Genomic DNA, 21643 nt, shown 5'->3' on the forward strand with positions numbered 1-21643 from the left:
GATGCATGAGGGCGCATGGTTCGCTCAGGGTCACGTGAGCTGCACATGCATGTACCGAGACGCGCCGTTGTACCTTCCTTCGCGCCAGAAGTGCCGACAGGAAGGGGAAAGTCCCCTAACAAAGCAACCTCACTGTCCGTGGAAGGTGTTTCAGAAACCCACCTACGACAACCTAAGCTTAGCTCGCTGGTTGTGAATTTCCAACGGATTGGAAGAATTCGACATAGCTGCTTGCGTTAATGTTGTTTTGCGTGCGTTACGTATAAATGATTGTACTGCTCGCTAGAAATTAAGTGTATAGGCAGAATGCATCTCCATGTTGCCCCGGCTGCCGGCATTCGATGAAAAGCTGGAGATATGCATGCATGAACCAGATGACACACACTCCTGCTGGCCTAAGTTCGCCCAGAGGCCGTTCTATAGGGGATACAACCTGGGCCAGAGGGCACTGCGGACGCCAGCGAACAGCGCCCTCTCCGAGCGACTCCTCGTAATTGGTCAGGCAGGGCGACGAGCTTCGCCACTGACCTATGTGCGTCTCCCTCGCTCGCACGTGAATGAAACTAGTTTTGCGCGCACGCACACGTTCTTTCTGGCTCGCGCATCGGCGCCGTTCTGAGAGGAGCTCGCTTCGCGCACGCGATGCTCGCTCCGCTCGTGCATGGACGCCGTTTTGAGACAAGAGCGCGCCCGCTCGAGGATCTTCCTCGCTCTTTGACACTGCTGCGAAAATTTGCGCGCGCTCTTGTGCTTTAGAGCGAGAGTAGCTCGTGTGCGCGGCGTCAAGCAAACAGTCCAAAAGGGCGCTGTTTTCGTCACGCCCTAGTTTTGTGCTCAGAGCGCACAACCACGCGGTGTACGAAGTGAAAACTGAAATTAAAGCCTACCTTCGAACGAAACTGCGGCACGAATGCGTTTCGCTTTTTTTCTTCTTCGTGTCTTCAAATTGTGCTAGCTCAGCTCGATCTGCTTGCTTCCGCCGTGCGTACTGGTGACAGGTGTGTGCTAGCTACCTTTTTCTTTTCCCTTTCCGCGGTGTTTCAATGGCTTTGCCGCTAGGCTGCTCACCCCAGTGTCGCAGGTCGAATCGCGCCGCGTTTAGATTTGTGCGAAATACGAAAGCGCTTTTCGCGATGTCGGTGCGCGTTAATGAATCCCATTCTGTGGAGCTTTGAGAGTTTTTGCATGGGCGTGCGGCTGATACGACCAACATGGTAACGCACTGCTGTTCCTACCGCTGTCGCGCTTGTCTAGCGGCTTCTACCGTATGGCCATATTTACAGCAGATGGCGTATTTACCATACAGATATCTAAAAGTAATATCTGTTAATCCGGAGCCCTCCAAAAATGCCTTTGCGCACAATCTACGTACAGCCTTGGGACGTTAAACTCACAAACCACTGGCACGACCCAGTTCTGATGCACATAGACGGGGCACGTAGCACTATTTCGCGGCCACCCGAGGTCTACAGTCCGCGGTCTGTAGTCCGCAGAGCCACACTGCTACCACGTATGTACGATAGAGCCAGAAGGTTAGTTCACATGTGGAATTGTGTCTGCCATCTTCGCCTTCGCAGTTTTATGCGCTGCCAGTTTACATGGTATCGGCCGAGTAAGTGCACATACAGCGTGTTCAAAATTAGACTTTAATGATTTTAAAACAAGTGCGAAACGCCATATGCTAATATCGCTTGTGCACGTTGGTAATTCCGCCAGGCGGACGCAAATTGGGGTAATAACTGCCCCCGTAAATTCATCAATTAGCTGAAATTCATTAATCAACTTTTTACTGGCTGATGTTAGAGTGCATATTTATATTTAGAACTTGGAGGCAGTTGATTTTTAGGGCTATTCTATATTGTAGAATTTTGGTAACGCGCGTGTGTCCTCAGATGCGCACGCTTAAAATTTCGTCCCAGTTCGTCTAATTCCGCATGCGAGACAGCGGCTCTCGGCGTGAAGCACATCCCTCGTGTGACGCCGTTGCGCATGACACTCCGCCTTGCAAGAGTGCAGCGAGCGGCGACGTGGGTGACTTTTCGCTCTGGGCCAGCGTTTTACTTCTTGGCTATCGAAACCGTGGATCACTGGTTGGTCGGCGATAAGGGAGAGCTCTTTCTTTAAGCGACTGCTTCTACAGCTGGTAGAAAGATGCGATGCCGCTCGCTGTACTTACACTCTTGCAAGGCGGACGCAACAGCTGCGTCACACGAGGGAGGCGCTTCACGCCGAGAGCCGCTGCCTCGCATGCGTAATTAGACGAACTGGGACGAAATTTTAGACGTTGGAATCTCAGGACACACGCGCGTTCCTAAAATTTTAGAAAATGGAATAGCCCTCAAAAGCAACTGCCTCCAAGTTGTCAATATAAATATGCACGCTAACTTCAGCCAATAAAAGGTTAATTAATGAATATCAGTTAATTTGTGAATGTACGGGGAAAATTATTACTCCAATTTGCGTCCGCCTCGCGGAATTACCAATGTGCAAAAGCGATATTAGCATACGGCATTTCACATTTGTTTTAAAAATCAGTAAAGTCTAATTTTGAACACGCTGCATATTAAGGGCCCGCTCACGCTCTCTCCTGTTGTTGAAGGTGAAGGATCATTAGTACTATTTTTTAATCAATACTGCAGCACCTGATACTCCACCGGTACCTCGCATTGAACAATTCCTGCCACCTGGGTAATCTCTGTTGACAGCACACACGGCAGCAAGCAAATGCGTCATTTCAGGGAAGCCCACAAGTCAAGCAAGACGCTTCCCTGCCTTTAGGGCACCCGCGGGGCCGCGTGCCACTTCGATCACCGCTTAAAAACTGCCCACCGATTGACATAATCGGCACACTGTGCAGTCGTCAGGCTGTGCTCGCACCCGCCGCACCCGCGAGGAGCCGGGCGCGAGCAGCACGCGCAGAGAGAAAGCGCGCGCAGCGCGCGAACACGGCCAGTCAGAGCGCCGCGGCGCCGTCGCGCCCGATCGACGCTTCAGAATTCTGCCGCTACGGGAGGAGCACGGCGCTGTTGTCGCGCGGCAGACCTTAGATTGGGGCCCCTATACGTCAAAATGTGAGTTACCCATTGATATCACGTCACAGGCTCAAGTGATAACTTGTAAGAGGTGTTTTCGCCCTAGCAACAAATCACGGTAAGAATGCCACCTGGAAACAGATGCATTCGAGACGATAAATATCGTCGAAGTCTTGACTGCGAGTCATTTTGTGGTCCTAATGAAAAAAAAAAATTATAAGAAAGGCTGTGTGATTCCACGCAGCAAAGGCGGAGCACAAACGGCTCCGCGGCATGAAAGGCCGCATACCCTGTGTGCTCATGGTCCATCGTGCTCTCCTACAAAGCTTCAGCGGGTTAGCTTTTAACGTGGCTCTCGAGACTGCCGCTAGAGAGAGCAAAAATATGTCAGCAAATAAAAATGAAAGCAACGCCCACGCAACGCGATACAGGCCACCATCGCGAAGTAACACTGGCATCACTAGTTGGAATTTAGGGTATTTCGAAACCGATCATCGGGTGACACTGCTTAAATCTGAAGAGCATTTTCCAAAATTCCGCAAAGAAGCTCTCTTCCTGTTACAAGCGCTACTGGAATCTTGCGTGCGATGTCGTGTCTGCTTGGCTTCTGACTTTGTGTTGAACCAAAGTCAATCCTCACGGCAGCCTTAGGTCCTTGAACTACTGCTTTGCCACTCGATCCTTCCCTGAACCCCGCCCTTCCTTTTTTTGTTCGTTTTCCCGATGCCCGCGCACCTTTCCAGTTCCACGACGCTGGGGTGAAGGACACGAATTTACACCTAATGTTCTTGCGCGAAACACCGTCCTCACTGATCGTGAATAAAGCGCGTGCCTTCAATGAAAATAACATTTAAAAACGCAGTTTCAGTGCTGTAATAGCTCTGCCTGGAAGAAAAATTCGCTTTGAAGCCTGTTCAGAAACTTTTTTTTCTTTTTCACCATTACTTTTCAAAGGCGCGTTGCGCCCGCCGCGCGTCTCTCGCTGACAAGGAGCGTGCGTAATACCGGAGCTCCTTTCAGCAACACTGGCGCCCGTACTACGCGCAGATGTCATGGACCTTTCGAGCGTTACGAGCTGACTGCTTTTCCCCAGAAAAGATTGCTCTACTCACTCGCCTGCAGCCCCAGAGCCCGCAGGAAACATTCCGCGTTTGCCGCGAAAATGCGTCTGAGTCGGCGCTGCTGTGACTCAGGCCACGTTTCTTCTGTGGTCGAAAAAAAAAAAAACCACCGACATTCCAGGAATTGTGCGAGAGCGAGCGGTGGCAGTTCCTGGTAGTTCAATTGGGAAAGCGCTTGTTAGAAACTGGACCGAGACTGAAGGCTTGTGCCTATCTTGCTGTCCTTACTTAGCGTATCTCTAAATCAGTTATTTTCTGAATGCATTTTATGAGACCTTTTAAACATTCAATAACATTTGATAACGGTGATCACCAAAAATATGCTAATATTGAAACAAGTACTATTTCGTGTTAAGTTTGAGCCTCGGCTAAGGACCGGAGCACCACTGCCGTAATATGTTATGAGGACGTGTTATAACGGAGGACTACAACAACGAGGCACAGGCAGAGGTATACTACTCCTGTGTGTAGCATGTTCAGGGCGTTTCGAAAGAAAGGGGCTCGCCCAGCGTATTCCATGTGGGAGAGCTTTTTCCCGTTCTTGAGGGGGCCGGTATGGGTTATTTTTCTGCTTATCCCCACATTGCTTAAACTGAAATGACTACCTGTTATCACTCATTTTTTTTTTTGACAACGGCTTCGGTACTTATAAATGTCATGATCGACTAAGTGTACCTCAACGCAATAAATCTTAAATCATTGCAACAGTACGCAAACACTTCACCAGTGCCTTGCTCACGCAGAGAGAATTTGAAACGCCGATGCCATGGCGTACGTGCTCTGACATAAGAAAGTTCACGAGTAGCTGGAAGGTTATAGTTTACCCGGGCTGGGGTTCATTTGTGCGATCACGTAGGCTGTGCCATTCTCGAGGCCTCTGAGCGCCCATAAATATTCATCATGGAGCGCCGGCAAGCTAGGCTTTATGCGAGTTTCGAAAATGATCTTCGACTCGCGCCGCCTAAGGAGGGGTCAGATGCTTTAAGCGTTCGCTGCCCGGCCCGACGCAGGCCTGGTGTATAATCCGCTTATCTCGCTTTCTGCCCCGTTTTCGCAATAATTCGGCGCGGCTAACGGGAGAAGCAAAAATTGGGGAAAGGAATTCGTTCCCCGCTAAGAAGCACGACTTAGAGGAGAAGTTCAATACCCTTTCTCAGCCGCCGTTTTTGGCGCTCTACGTGCGGGGTGAGGTCTGGAGCGGGGTCTTCCCTTCGGTGAAAGGGAGTCGATGTATCGTTCCCCCGTCCCTTTCGACTGGGGAGCATCCAGTGCTGCGACCTCCCGCAGCGGGCTGTTGCTCGAGGTGTACGCGAGCTACAAGCCATACAGCAACAGGATTGCGGTATGACTTTTAGCCGTGGCCGCGCGTGCACCGGAGGCGCGCGATCGACGCAGGCACGTGGCCGCCGGCCACTGCGGCTGGAGCCCGAAGCACGCGGTCTCTCACCTGCAACAGCCAGGCGTCCTGGGGAGCGCCGCATTGAGCTGGCTGGCGGCTCCGGGGCGCTCTTCCGTGCAGTTCGTGGCTCGGCGCGCACGCACACACACGCTGGAGGAAGACCGGCGTCGCCGTGGCGGCTACCCCATGCCGCCGCCGGTGGCCGCCTCGCTGGGCTCGTGGGGTCGGCGGAGGCGCGGCACCCGGCGGAGCTCGACGGGGCGGGCCAGGCTCAGCATCGCAGGTTCCGCTCACATGCTACCTGGACGGTGGGGACGCGGGCGGAGGAGGAGGCCGTGCGGTGGGCAGAGGGAGTAGACGCGGCGGCGGACTGCTGGGTTGGGCCGCGGCCTGCGATTCCAGCGCGTAGCCCCCCCGCGGGAAGTGGCTGCTCCGACTGCCGCCCCCGCTGCCGCTGACGCTTGGCGCGCCCTCGCTCGCCGGGTCCGCGACCAGCGCCGCCGCCGGAAACGCGGGCTCCGGCCGTGGGCTCCAGCCGCGCGCGCGCGAATTTCGGAAGCCCCTTTCTGCGCTGGGCTCCGGGGCTGAGAGCGGTCCGCCGTGGCCGTGGGGCTAGGAGCCCTGCGCATGGCTCTGACGAACGCATCTTCGACTGTGCACAGTACGCTGAACGGTTGAGCATCCGCGGAAGTCTACCTCGTCGCAGCAGACCGGTGATGTGCTCGAGGATAATGCTTTCCCAAGCTCTGCTCACCTACGACCCACCAAACTTTACGATATCACCCACCCCGGTGTTTTATTTCTTACGCCACATGCTTTTTCATATTAATTCACGAACACTAGTACATAGACACAATAGTTTCAGGCATGAAAAGCGTTTAGCCCCCGTTCTAGGGAAACTTAGACTATCAATGTCCAGACACCGAGACGAACCTGAGGGCGAACTTTGCGAAACTTTCCGCCCAAGTGGCATGCAGCTTATCGCACGCTAGAGAGAGCAGCGAGCGTAAGAGCGCCATGGCGAGCTTGCAAAGGTACTCTAGTGACGGCGAAGATCGGATTACCGGCAGCAACGCGTAGCATTTCGTATGTCGCACCGATTTGCTCTGCCCGGACGGCGTGCAGGTTACTCACATATCAGAATATATCTCGCTTTCACGAAGCCGACGTCCTCGGTTTGGCGTTCGCGGTGGCTACGAGTCGCTTGCCCAGGGACGCGGGTTCGAACCCTGGCCGCGGTGACCGCATTTCGATGGAGGCGAAAGGTAATACGCCTGTGTGCTGAGCGATGTCGGTGCACGTTAAACAACCCCGGGTGGTCGAAATTAATCTGGAGCCCTCCATTACGGCGTCCCTCATAGCCCCTGTGCAGCTTTACAACGTTAAACCCCACGTACCATACACCGTATTAATCTTTCATTCTTTTTTCTTTCACTTCGGTCTACTCGCCCTTTTCTGTCTGCGCGCTGTCGGTGTAGTGGGTCCCGTTGGTGCCAGTCGACAGGCCCGTGACCTCCCCTCTCTTTTCTTCATGCGATCACTCAATACTCAAGTGTCAAAGTTGTGTTTGTGTTAGCTCCGACGTGGGGCTAAACAACGAACATACACAGCTCGTCTGTTAAAGAATAGTGCTTAGTGCCACTTGTCGAACCAGCGGAGGAACGCGCGTCACTCTGGAAGCCAACGTTTTCGAGAGGCAGCTTTCTTAGCATGTGCTACGCCTTTCCAGCAATGCATTTCAACTTGCACCTACTCTTGACGACGAGTTAGCTGTAATTTTCTCGTCTTCAGAGTATATTCAATCACTATGAACCAATTACGGGAACAAGCTGCAGCTATTGTAGAAGCTACTACAAATAATTTAAAAAACGGCGTGATTGTTAGAATGGCACTTTTAATGCCCGAAGTGAGCTTGTGAACTAGTGTGCTCATGCAAACGAAAGTAGAGTTTCAACACTACTTCTCAGTTCGTACATGATTTGAAGCTGCTACCTGTACGTACTTTCTCTTTATCGCAGTGATCGCAGAGAAGCCAAGCTCATATAATTAAGTCATTGTAGGCGAAAGGAGAACTTTGATGGTACTAGAACTCAAGCAGCGGAGCGGGCCGTCTGCCAGCAAAGCCCGCTAGGAATTCTCAAACTGCCCCCGGGTTTACTAACTGACGTAGTGCGTGAGGCATCTTAAGGCTTCCACAAGCACCAGCTGCCTGCCTTCTTCTTCTTAGACTGATTCCAATAGATATCTGCCTATCGAGCAGTTCGCAGAATCGCCAGCTTGGGGTGTTCGTACATGCTTCAACAAGCAAAACCAGAAAAATAAATACAAACGAAGAACAAGACAGCCCTTTCGGCCTCACTGACTTCGTCTGCATTTGGCTACTGGTTTTATTCGTTCGAGCAGTTCTGAGCAGCATGCCGCTTTAGATGTTTGCTCGTCGTAAGTATATAACATACATCACGTTATTTTGATGAAAGCGCAGGAGTTCAAGTGCTTGGATGGCGGGTTCGCTGCTGGTACGAGATATCCAAACATGTTAGTTACATTGTGGACGAGGCAGCCGGCGTCTTTGGCTTTTACAAAATATTTTAGGCAATTACTCTGAGATAAAAAGTTATGCTATTCTTTAATTAACGTCATGCTAGAATATGCATGTCTTTTGGAACTGTTGTACGAAGGAACTTGTCAATAAACTGGAGATGATTAAGAATAGCGCCGTCAGATTATTTCTCGGCAATAAGGATAATTCACGAAGCACGTCAGTGCGCAAACAGAGCTCCAAATCCATGAACTGAATGCATGTAAGGAACATTTCACGCTTCTTCTGTTCAAAACATTAACTATTACAAAACTTTCAGAGGTAAAAAAGGCAGCAAAAGCCGCAATCTTACCTTTTGAATACTAACAACCACAATTTGAACATATATGAAGTTTCTTCGAAGGAGGACGCAAATCGTTTTTTCGTTTTTATTCGTACAGTCCACGTTTGAAAGGCTTGACGGCAAGCAAACATCGTTTAAACTGCGCCTGATGACGTTCTTCGTTACACATCAATGTGCAATTTTCTTTATTTCTCATGCAAAATATATTTCTCTACTGCACTAGCTGCTTGATCCTGCAAATATTAAGCAAAGAGAGATAAGTAATTAAAATGGGCCATTGACTAAGTCATTTACGTCATAAAAATAAGGCTGCACGTGCGAGCTTCGCGCGCACGAATCAATGTTGGGGACAAGCCCGTCGCGCAGGGAGCTTATCGCAGCGAAGGGTGCCATCCGAAATCAGCACGAGGCTAAACCACTCTAGTGCGGCAAGGCTTTGTAAGTGCTGTGACTGCTCTTCATGGGATCTTCATTTTCTCTACACGTTGCTTCAACTCTGTGGCCTTTCGTCACCGCTGCCTTTATCCTTCATCAACTTGACGCTTGGCCACGGTAAGAAGCTCAGGGCTGCTGAAGATAATTTCCATCCTGCTGCGCACAGGCACAGACACACGCAAGCACACACGACTGGCGATTTCAGAACTACAGCTCACGAGACGAACCTACTCACTTTACCGTCATGTATGAGTGAGTAAAATGCATAAAATTTATTATGTGTAGTTTAGAGGATGGTCGTTTCGCTCTGAACGTCTGACCGAGCTCGTCACTGCCCCCCTCTTCCCTCCACTCCTCCCACAAACCGAAATTTACACCTCACTGGGTCCCCACATCACGTCTTTCACGAGTTCTGGAACAATGCTCAAACCGGCAGCTAGTCCTGTACGGCGTATAGATGGATTAAAACGTTCCTAGCTTGAGAAAGAATTCATCGGTTGGGCGAATACGAAAACGAAGTTAGCCACACACATAAACGTTCGGCTATGCTTCCCTCACTTAGAACTTTACAAGAGAATGGAGATCACGGAAAACATTTTGTATTATGTACTCCAATGGCGTTTACAGAAGACCGGCAGAATTGCAGCAAACTCAGGCTGGTTCCTACCCACATCTCAGACGGCAAACAGACCCAGTCAAGGATAACGACGCGAGGAAAACAGTGCAGTACAAAAGCCTAGGGCTGTTACGGTAGCCAGCTTTGTCGAGGTGTGGCTTCAAAGCAGGAACCGAGCATCAGACTTCTTTCCCCAAAAGTGAGAGTCTTTTCTACACACTTGACGCAGAACAACTGGCTACCAGTGGCGAACGCCAAGTTACATTATGTTAACAGAGAGATAGGCAGTTTCAGTTCTCTCACATACGGGGGGAGTTGGTTTGTGTGCTCTTCAAGTTGACGATATCACTGTGTTAACGACGAGTCGAGGTCCAGGTGAGCAATAACAGTCAGCAAAGAAGATTCATGGTCAACGTTGCTTCCAGACATGGGTCAGCTGCCGGCTACCTATTAACAGTGCTAGTAATCTGGGCAACATTTTTCCACTCTCAACTACATCACTAGCTTCAGCAATCTGGACGTCGTATACAGAAAACATCTTTCATGAATGCAGTGAAGAAAATGCAGGATTGAGGCTGCCATTAGTTGATCTGTGGGCTGTTTGTCTTCCTGAATTTTGTTAGCCTGCTTTTCCAGGCGCACATAGACGCAGCCAAACAAAACGAATAGTTTTCGAAATCGAATAGCCAGTTTAAGAGCTAGGAAGTACTTAAGGATTGTCACCGGTGAAGGAATTTGCATTGTCGGATAAGACGTCAGAAGACCACGCATGCGTTCACTAAGACCGCAAAAATAACTAGCGCATTGATCGCTTTCCAACCGCGGAGAGTGCCGAGATCAGTTGGCTGGTGGCTGTGCAAGAGCCTCTTGAGAGAAACTGCTCCACCTTTTGCCTCTGCACTGCCTTTTTGGGAGACTGTCGAATTAAACCACATAAGCTGCTTTCGAGGCAAACAGAATTTAATGATCACTGACCACGCTTTAAGGATCACGCAAGGTACTTGTAGTACTAGTGTAAGCAGCCGAGTGTCCAGCACCGAACACTTCGCGATTACCTCTTTTCGTAAATTACAAGCGAGTAGAATGGTTCCACCCTGTGACAAAAGCGCCGAGGTCTGCGCCGACGATATTTTTACAGCGACCGCTGTTAAAGGCACGTTCCTTGGGTATAGCGTTGTACTAGTAGCAGTAATAAGCGTAACTAGAGAATTGTAACCACGGGGAATGCGGGGAGTTACCTTGGAAGAAGGAGCGTGTAGCGAGAGCGGAGCACTGTGTAACCCGCAATGAAGGTGGTTACCACGGAAGGAAGTGAAAGAGGGTTACCGCGGAAGGAGGAGTGCACGGCGAGAAAGGAAGAGTGCAAAGTCGGAGGATGGTTGCTACGGAGAGTGGTCACCCTGAGAGTGGTCACCCGGAGAGTGGTCACCCTGGCAGGACAGGGGTGCAACGAGAGCAGAGTTGTGCGCAACCTGATGTTGGTTATCGCGGATCCACCTGGATGGCGGCTACCGCGGAAGGAGGGAGGGTACAGCGAGAACGGAAGAGTGAGGCATATGCTTCGCCTGCGGCGGCTTAGCGCGGCAGACTGGAGAGTAGTGCTAGTCGAAGATCAAATAGATGTGTAAGACTAAAAAATAGTCGCTTATAACTACACGCATGCATGCCGCTGTTGAATTCTTTGCCTCAATATATCGCGAAATGAAAATTCCACAGCTGTCGCTGTACCTCGATTTTCCCAGTGGTGACCGTCCTGTGAGTTCTTTTTATTTTGCCTAGCCTTAATGCATCGAAAAGGATGGAAATGTTTTTACTCGTTGAAAGACCTGAACCTTTCAAGTATCACTTGACATTTCATGAAAGAAAAAGAGTAAATTAAAACGAAATAAATGGCAGCAAAAAGTTATTGACAGACTTTCAAAATCTCTCAGCAGAGGAAACGGATTTGGTTTGCGAAAAACATTGGTTAAAAAAAAATAAGCACGTAATGAGAACCATGACCGAAATGATGGTAGCTTTGCCTTTAGGAAAGGCTGCGTACCTTGCAAACAGCCCTGTTTCTCTGTTCTACTGCCAAAGTCGCGCATTCCTCGGGTGACAATCAAACGAGTCGTTGTTTTTGGCACTCCAGCGGCTTGCTAGTAACGGCTCATTGATCTGACGTCTATGACGAAAAAAGTGACATTTTATTTTTTATCAGTGAATTCTTCAAGCATTGCTTTTCATTTTGCTGTGAACCTTGTGTCTCAAAAATAAAAGATGCCGCTTATTCAAAAATTTCGCAGGCTTAGTTTTAGAACCGGTTTTCTCATTCTCCGGCTACGACCGGCAGGGGGAAGTTAGGACAGATTGAACGCGAATTCATAAGTGTCTGAGCTACTTGATAAACAGGTAAAGAAAACCATGTCCAAGCCAAGCTTTGCCCCTTATTCAGCGCCATTCTAAAGGTCGAGGCCTTTGATAATGCGTAGAAAACAGAGCAACAAACCACAGTTTCAACTGTGGCACAGCCCGATCAATAACTGAACGGTGTGCCGAGCTCATATTCTGTAAGTGTGCCTCGCACTTTGCCCAAGACAATGTGCATCTACTGAAGCCCTGGAATTGATCAAGCCGCAGCCGCCGCGGTGGCAGAGTGGTTACGGCGCTCGGCTGCTGGCCTGAAAGACGCGGGTTCGATCCCGGCCGCGGCGGTTGAATTTCGATGGAGGCGAAACTCCAGAGGCCCGTGTACTGTGCGATGTCAGTGCACGTTAAAGAACGCCAGGTGGTCGAAATTTCCGGAGCCCTTCACTACGGCGTCTCTCATAACCTGAGTCTCTTTGGGACGTTAAACCCCCATAAGCCAAACTATGATCAAGCCGCAGCATGCTAGATATATCAGTTATTGCTATACCTTTGTGTTGCTTCGTGACTTTGCTGTAGATAAGGAAGATAATTACGCGGTCATATCAGGTTAAAGGGCGAGTCTGTACTGGGCTTCGCAGCACAAAAAACTTTGATTAGCAAGGTTTGACGCGAATGCAGCGCTTCGCCAATTTTATGAAAGATTCGCCGCAAATACGCTGTCATTGGCTCCTGCCCAATTCACGCAGCGTGTGAGAGGGAAGGTGTTGAAAGGAATATGAAGTTACAAATGACGTCAGCAGTAAATTGAATACTGTTCTATAATCAAAATACATGGATGAGTGACCTTGCTGAATTTTAAGTGGCAATGCCGAACCTATGCGTGAGCAACGCAGTGTCACATTTGTGCTTCAGCTTACTGCGCCACCGTGTTCTGCTCACCTTGCCCGCGACACATACAGCCTTTGTCAAAAGTTTAGAGCCCAGGGGGGTTCGCTTGTAAGCATTGTAGTGGGGCTCCTGTAGCATTCGTGGAAGTCCTAAGCTTCGCAGGGAAGAGAACCAGAGTTCCTCTTACCTCTAAGAGATACGGAACGCAGGGGATGCGCTATACGACCCACACGGCGGGGTCTAGAGGCAAACCTCCCTGGGGCTCTAAACTCTTCACAAAGGGTGTACTACATAACCTCGTCTCTAAGCCTAGGCTTGAGATTCTCTCCGAAGAACGGAGAAGTCCATCACTATACTGGCAGCCAGGTAAGCAGAAGCAGGTCCTGGGGAATAATGAATTTAAAAGGTACAAATTTTGTAAAGATGTGTTGATGGGTTAAAGTAGAAGAAAAACGGCAAACAACTATTTCGGACTGAACCCACTACCTACGTGTATTACTTCTAGAGTTCTACCGAATGAGCCTGCTGCGGCGGCGGATCTGCTGTTTATCATCTAAAACACACGAGTGAAAGTTTTCATGTAATCACAATAATAGTGGAAGTGGACGCTATGGGAGTCTACTCCATTCTTTTGCCTTTCGTGGCTTGCGCTGTTCAAAAGCTGCCTAGCCGTAGTCTCTGTGATTCTAATTACAGGAGCTCTGAATGTTCATACGGAGTAACAAAAAATTTGTGAACTACCTTTTAAGGATGCCAAATATGTATATTTTACCAGACACGCTGGTGTGCTATGAGTGAAAGAAGCGCAAAAGGGACGTACTCGTTGCTACTTAGCATACGCTTTTCGCTTCTACAGGCGAGAAAAAATTCTATTATTCAGTTAAGCAAACAATTGCTTCTTAAAATTACACCCACTCAGAACGTGATAAATTTTACTTTGTAGCTAGTAGCGTCTTGTTAAAAAGTAGCTTGAATAATAGGCAGCGAAGCACAAATGCATGGCACCCCCCCCCCCCCCCCCTCTTTAAATCGTAGCAGAGAATTCATGAATGACATCGCGTGTGCTCTCTTGACTTGAACTAATGTGACGCGACGTAAAAATTCCTATTGTTCAATGCGATGTTCTCAAACGAAGGAACTGTTTTCTGTGCAAAAAAAAAAGGGGGGGGGGAGGGCTATAACTCGCGCGGATTCCAACCATTTGCCCCGCTGAGGAAATAAAATGCTCATAAATATAGCCTATAGTCCCTTCAATGCATGTTCATAACAGAGATGTCTGGAATCATTTATTGCAAAGTTTTCTGTTTAATGCAAATAACTACACAGATGTTATCCGGAGCTGCACTAACACAAGACACACTGCGTAACTATGTGCTCCCGGTAAGGATCGCGTTGATGTGCAGCTTATACAAGATTATCTCGTGTGGGGTTAGAAGACAAGGCTAGAAATAGGCATCTCTGTCTCGATCGACTACGCGTGAAATCCAGGGGAGGACTTGAGTGCTGTATTAGCAAGGGCTCTGCATCAGGCTAGTTTGTACATGCTACTTTTTACGCAACCAGGTATGAAAAAACTGCGCATAAGAAGAGGCATGGCAAAACAGCTAGAGCTGCTTTTAGATCCTAGATTTTTTTTCCATTCGCAGTGCGTGGTCGGCCAAACACTGGCATAACCAGCGATTACCCCGTGGTCCTGTCTTTTTACGACGTTAAGGCGAGGCAGCCTCCCAGAAAAAGGACGAGGAAGAACAGACGAGACACGGCGCTGTGTCTTGTATGTTCCTACATCGCTCTTGTGTTGGTGTGCTTCTGAACCTTAACGTGTCTGACCAACTTGCCCATCAGTTTGTATTGTTTTACGCCGTGGCACCTTGTTCACTTCTCTACGTTACTCATCCTTACGCAGATACCTCAGTGGCTTTTCTTCGACAGGGTATCGGGGCAAAACGGTGCCTCAGGTGTTTAACTTGCCGTTTTATATATGTGTTGAACGCAAGCATTTCCGTAGTCCAAAACTCCTTACATAATCCTCAGAGGGGACTAAAAAAATGGATATGTCTTCACTGTTAATGTAGCGATAGCTACAATACGGTAGCATTCCGAGCCTTCGGCGTGGCGGCGCCGTGGCGGTGGCGGCGCTGCCGCCACGCTGTCACGTGGTTGCTACGTGGTGCGGAGCAGCTGCCGGCGGCGCGGCGCCGTGGCTGATCACGTGGTTGGTCATGTGACCATGTTCCACTCGGCCAGCTGTAGTTATCGCGTCACTCCAGGTTTAACCAGACCTAAACGACCGCCAATTTTTTTCCTCTCTTTATTTCTTCGGTGTCGCTGTTGAGGCTCTGCAAAAGTAACAAGCACTGGTTGCTTAGTTTTCACTCACTTTTCTTTTTCTTGCAGGAAGGAAGCTTATTGTCACGGGTGGTGTGAAAACAGCCACAGTCGTACACAGCAGCCAGGATGGGTGCAGAGCTTGCTCTGTTTACTGGTGGAACTTAGGCCCATATGCAGAAAACAACTTGGCAGCGACGTAGCCGCAAGTGCAACGGATGCTCGTCGGGATTAGGATGACCATCGCTTTCGGCCACTTTTAAATATGACAGGCAGCTTTCTAGATGACGTTTCTTCATCACCCAGAACAGCGTCAAGCATGGTAAAAGAGTGCACGTGATCACGATCTTCTGAGAACGATGTTATTGCGTGCAGCTATCAAGAAAACGAACAATAACGTGCCTCTCGTGGCAAACAAAGTGTGGTAAGACAGCTTGCTGGCGGAGATAACAGAATATGCGGTTTCAAACTTAACGTAACAAAAGTTGCGGAATAGTATTTAACCCGGTTCTGACTATAGTTTACTTCTGGATTTTAAGTTTGTGCATGTGAGACGAACAAGCGGTTATGCTTTTTTTGTCGCTTTACTTTTGAGCTCCACCGAAACTAACCAGCGCTTACCACTTAGATTCCTCTGAATTTTTCTAACTTGGAGGCAGCTTATTTTTCGTGTTTCGGCTGCTAAGAACTGAGGGTGTATTGTGTGCTGTACTTACGGCCTTTAAGAATGCGCGGTCACGTCGGAGCAGCAGCAGCGCTATCCTTTGTGCGGTCCTCAACGGGGAAGGTCCTGCCCCACGGCTACCGTCCTTTATTGATCCCTGGCACGTACTTTATTTCGCTCTTACCAAAAAACTCCGAACTTTTGCGCAGAAAGAATTTAGACCTTTTTTTCGTTTCAAGAAATATTTTGACAATCAAGCCAATTTCCGCGACTGCTTGCTTCACTGAAGAATTTGCGCGCTATACCAAAGAGCCATAGCATATGCCAGGCTACAGAACCTCGTGTCTAACACGTACTGCTTTCTAGTAAGAACTTCGTTTTTATGTTTAATGCTCACATTTACGAAGAAGAGACCTCGCACAGATAGAAAACTCGAGATACACTCGCTTGTCACGTTCGAAGACAGCCGATCAGAAACCTGTCTCTGGCACAGTGGCCAAAAGTCGATTACGCTACAGACCTTCCGCAGGCAGCGAACATTCCAAGAACCCGGATGGAATGTGTTTTAAGAAACGCATCGTTGAATTTTTAATACCGCTACTCTTTGGGAGATACGTGTTTAATATTTAAATTTCAAAGGCGGTCCTCTCGGCATTGACACAAGGAGTTCAAGACCAGAAACGCTTATTTGCATAGATGATGGCGACGACATTCCCTTTTTGAAAGACAATTAAATGTTCGCGTATTTTCACTTTTTTGACATGCATCGCACGTGACGAAGAAATCTCATGTGAAAAGAGGATACACAGTGCGCAGTTGTGCGATCTTCTATTTTATTCGATAGTTGTATTTGCTTTGCGCGATGCTGCGGGATCAAGCGTGTTCGTCCTTCACAACGTGCTGCGAGGGGTACCCTCGTCGGGCTGGAGTTTTTTCTTGCGAAACAAAAAAAAAAGGTAAAAGGTACGTTTTTGATCTTTTCCAGCATGCCTCTTACTGCATAGAGTTTCTCAATATTACTTGGATAGAGAGGTGGCGCCACTGTCTATGCGAGTCTCTTTAAAGAGCGCTTCATCCACCGCGGGAATGCCGAGAAGACGAGGTTTCTTATCAGGCTTGGCTTGTGTTCGGCCGAAAATATGGATTCTACCTTTGAACCAGTAGCTGCATAAGGGGTAGGAAACTCTAGTTAGTTTCGGTATCAACTACTGCAGCGCACCTGGTGACTGAAGGCGGCCTGATGTTTAAAAGATGATTAATCCTGGACATGCAGGGAGCGCGAAAGGCAGCGGCGGAGTCCTGCGCGGGGACGAAGTTTTTTTTTCGGCTGGATACCGCTGTCATGGCAACGATACGACGCTTCTGTTCGCTTTCCTCTGGCCGCTACGAGAGAAATTGACGCTGACATCTGGATTGGCTGGACAATGCATATAAATGGAAGTTTTCTCCCCCTGGCTGCGCCGCGATGCTCTCCTCTGCTCGCAGATGAAATCATTTAATAGTGCACTTTTTTACTTTTGTCGCGAAAGCAACACTACGCCAGCCAGCGAGCCATTTCAGCTCGTCGCGCATTTCAGCCGTATACCGTATGCCGTGGCCGACGAACGACCTTGAGCCGCCGTTGCCTAGCAACGCCGCAACCGCGTTCCAACAGATGGCGCCGCCGTCGACGCTGCTGCCGTCGCCGCTCGCTCCACCAGGTGTGCTCCGCTGGGGTAGAGGGAGAGGAGGTGTCGCCTCGCGGAGGGTATATATATATATATATATATATATATATATATATATATATATATATATATATATATATATATATATATATATATATGCACTTCGCCTCAGTGTATTCTTGTCGTTATGGAGAGCGCGAAAGCTAGAGGCAACAACGACAGAACGAAGCGAGGAAGAGACAACGCGCTCAAGAGACGGCGGAAGAACGCGCCGCACGACTTGAGAAGCGTCGTAATGAAGAAGTGGCTAGAAGTCGTGCAACGTCCCAGAGTGACTCTTCAACTGCGGAAGAGACCGGTTTGAGTTCTCGAGAGCGTCGGAATGAGACGCTGCGTAGACGACGTGCCGAGGAGACTAAACTTTCGCAATTCAAATAGGGTTAACCCAAGCTAAACCACAGCCAATTTTTTAAAACAAATTTAACACAAGTGTAACGCTGCTATGGAAACTTTCTCAGCAATTATCCGATATTTGCGGTGAGAAGAGTATTGCTAGGGTTGAATCCATATTTCAGGCCCAACAATAGTCAGGTCAAAAAATGCAAAACCTCATCTTCGCGGCATTCCTGTGCTTCTGCATGGTGAATGAAGTGCGGTGCCTCCGGCATTCCCTCTAGGTAATATTGAGAAACTCTATGAATTACTGCACTTTGTCGCCTAAGAGTACATGGAAGGGAACAGGTACGAACACAGCGAAATCCGACTTGCCGAAGCGAGCTTGCAGTAACAATCAAAAGAACACTTTTCGAACCGCGAAGCCTGTGCCGCAGCAACAAAATTGCCCTGTTCTCTGTCGTGCTAAATGGCTTTAATAATCAACATTACAATTTACCTGCGCGGTGTTTCTTTAATTGCGGAATTAATATTTCTTTAGGCAGCGTTTTATCCCCGTCAGATTGCTTCGGTAATAGTCTAGTACAGACGGAGCGAGGCTTGAGATCTGTGCCACTGGCGCGGCTGTCAGGTTACCAGCACAGCAAGAAAACTGGAACTCTGCCAGTAACCATGCGGTGACTGCGTGCAAGCGCTATAAAAGACTGGGAGTACGGTCCAGGAGGGCCGTTCAGAGCATCCCATGCGTCCCCTTAGCTATGACAATTTAGTTTTTCTCTCGAAAAAAAGAAATGCAGGCACGTAGCGCATTCGATGTAACAGTACCTCGAGATGCAACGCGTGCACCAAATTTGAGCTTGGTTGAATAGACAACTTTAGGCCAGCAAATGGGTTAAAAGGGCACAAATATTTGTCCAGCACCCTCATTCTCTCGTCAGCAAATATGGAAGGTAAGGCGCGCGAAACGGATAGTAGAAAGACTGAGATCTCAGATCGGAGAGGGGAAAAATCTACACCGAGGAGCACGCTTTAAGCAGCCGCCGGGGTGTGCCCGGCACAGTTTCGTTTAAGGCGGGGGAGCCTCGCGCGGTGTCCGCGAAGGAAGCGCGCTGGGTGGCGCCGCCTCGGTGTCCGCGTAACCGGCAGGGCCTCTCGGCCGGCCAGCCAAGCCGTGGCCCAGCGCGCCATCCATCATGCCAACAGGCAGGCCTCATCAGGCTCCTCTTTCCGCGACAGCGGCGTTGAGCCCGCGTAAAATATGCCTTCCGGAGCGCCGCTGCTCCCAAGGTGCTCGCCTCCCCTCCAGGCGGGCCACCGCGTAGACCGTCGGGCCACATGGATCTCCCGGAGCAGCAAAAGCGGAGCAAGCGCAGTGGAGGAAGGCTTCGGGTAACCAATACCTGCTACTCAGGTGTTCGCTTTCCAGTTGTGCACTTTTTGCGGGGAAGCGCTTTGGCTTGTTTCGTTCCCCTCCGTGTTTTTGCCCTCAAGCACAAGCTGGAAGCGCGAAACATTCCAGAAGTCTCGAGGAAAGGCGTTAATTGGACTTTATTTTCGACGTATTCCTTAGCTGCGCTTGGTCGTAAACGCAAGCAAAAAAAAAACAAAGCTGCTTTACCGGACCTCAGTGGAACCATCCTAAACCTGGATACTGAGCTATTTGCTAGCAGTGGCGCCCCATTTTCTTCGCAGTGCATTGCCACATGGCTGGAGCAATGAATGAATTACCCGTGTACAACAATGTGGAAGTGTTTTATTTTCTTTCGGAACATTACAGTGACTGCTGGGTGACCCTCTGGAGTTTGTGTCGCCTGTTTTTGCTGAGCAATAATGGCACGAGAAATAATGCTTGCGGTATTACGTTCTTGTTTGATTTTTAAGATGTATTAACGCGGCAGAGACTGTGAAGTTGGGGACGAAATTCGCAATTAACGCAAGAAAGTGAGGAGGTTGCTGTAGCCATAAAGAGCTAAATCTTCAAACAACCTTCAGGCAAGCTTCAACTCATAATCTGTTTTTTTTTTTTGGCACAGCATGGAGATACCATGCAAACGGTGGAAACAGGCAGGGTAGGTGCTGTACTTCGAATGTTGAAAGGCCAAGGATTAATTCTACGCACATGACGTAAAACACTTCGAAACCGCTATGCGCTCGAAACAAAGCATAAGAAATATACCTGACTTTTAACTTCAGATCACCCGCACTTGCTTTCGTGTGCTGGAAATGTCACGCTTTGCATAATCTAGTTGCTCTGAAAGGGTGTCACAGATTGTACGCTTACGTATGCTCCCTTTCTTGTACACCAAGTTTCATAGATGTCCTCATTAGTTGCGCGGAAAGTTTCGCATGGGGCTTAGGATAAAGTTAGCGCTATACCAAACACAAGGAAATAGCATAAAGCCATGTGCTGTCCTTTTCTCTGGGTTGCCTGGTTTAAAGCTGAATTCATCCCAAGAAGGGCACTAACTAGCTCAGCAACGTGTTCAATTCGTGTGAGCCAAGCGCGTTAAAGCTATTCGTATCTCGAAGCGCCATCCGCTCGCCGCTACTTTTTTGTATATTCTGTACCGGTGCACCATTTAGCCCGGTTGTCAGTGCTAACTGAATGTTTCAGCACTCTTTTTAGACACATGAAGAGCAACGATTAAATTGTATGCTACCGGCAATTAGCCGAAACGCTTAGGGACATTCATTTTCTCAGCATTGCTGCATATTATGCAGCATAACAGCTGCCGAGTTTCGGAAGCATGGTCATCATTATAGGCGATACACTACGCATGGCATTTTAAAAGCGCAAAGAACCATTCAGTTCTCCCTCTTCAGTAACTAATTATTACCTACAGAGATTTTTCTTTCATATTTTTGTTAGGAACAGGTCAAGATTGCACAGAAAGGCTCCCACTTTCCCAGATGATTGAAAATGCAGTTTATAATATATCCACAGCGGACCTACCGTACTTCTAGGCTTTCAGTTGTAGTTTTTTTGTTTACACAACAAATCGTTATGTAAGCAAATCAGCACATTTTAGGCCTTTTAAAATACACACGGTTAAAAAAACACAAAAACACAGATACTCACTGATTCCGCACCAGTGCTCCGTAAAACACGAAAGTGGTCATATTAGAACCAATTTTTTGCGTTCATTTCTGATGAATGCCTGCTTTCGGACGCTTCTATGGGGATTGTCGCAAAAGGTTGAAAATACAAGCTCAAGCCATTCGCGTCACATTGCATCCAAACGGCAAACAAAACCGAGGCCAAAGGAGTTATTCGCATTTGGAGAAACCGGGGCCTAAGAGGTTCACTCCCGCTTCCTATCACGCTCGTTTACTTGTAATATTGATTCTACTGGTAACCTTGAATGGTAAACTGTAGTGTTATGGCTGTCTAACTGAACGTGAACGAAAAGTTAAAAAAAAGAAACACTCATACAGGGTGTGGGAATGAACTTCAGCAGTCCTGTTTACGGTATCCCAGAGCATACGAAAATCTCGTGTTCCAATGTACGCCAAAATGAAGGGGAATGGCGAGCGGCGTGGTGATCCCCCGTCTGCTGCCGCCAGCTACGTAACCAGGAAGTGGGAAATGACTGCATGAACTGAGATCATCTGTCCAGCGCTGCTTACCTTGTTTCTGGTTGCGTTGCGCCGTGGAAAGAGCATGTGACATGCACGCCGCCGAGTGACGCGGGCTTGTGGGCGTGGCTGCATGCGTTCGTCGGCCGGCCGCTTTCTGATTTTCGAGCACGGAATGGCTAGATTTCTTTGGGCTGCAGTGCATAGAAGAAGCGCGCTTTTGAAAATCTGTAAACAACTATGGCTGCTACCAACGGTGAGCTCAAAATCTCTAATTCTAATGAACCGCTTAA

General features: G+C 48.8%; 1 protein-coding gene across 1 annotated transcript in view; it reads right to left on the reverse strand.

The window, feature by feature from the left end:
* LOC144114330 (neuropilin and tolloid-like protein 1) overlaps window positions 1–6008 on the reverse strand; it is a 328075-nt gene extending 322067 nt beyond the window's left edge. The window contains exon 1 of the mRNA XM_077647979.1: window positions 5601–6008. Coding sequence (XP_077504105.1) covers window positions 5601–5634 — 34 coding nt within the window. The 5' untranslated portion in view covers window positions 5635–6008. The remainder of the gene's footprint in view (window positions 1–5600) is intronic.
* Window positions 6009–21643: the final 15635 nt, after the last annotated feature.

The sequence above is a fragment of the Amblyomma americanum genome, chromosome 1 (assembly GCF_052857255.1).
Source record: "Amblyomma americanum isolate KBUSLIRL-KWMA chromosome 1, ASM5285725v1, whole genome shotgun sequence".
Taxonomy (NCBI): Eukaryota; Metazoa; Arthropoda; class Arachnida; order Ixodida; family Ixodidae; genus Amblyomma; species Amblyomma americanum.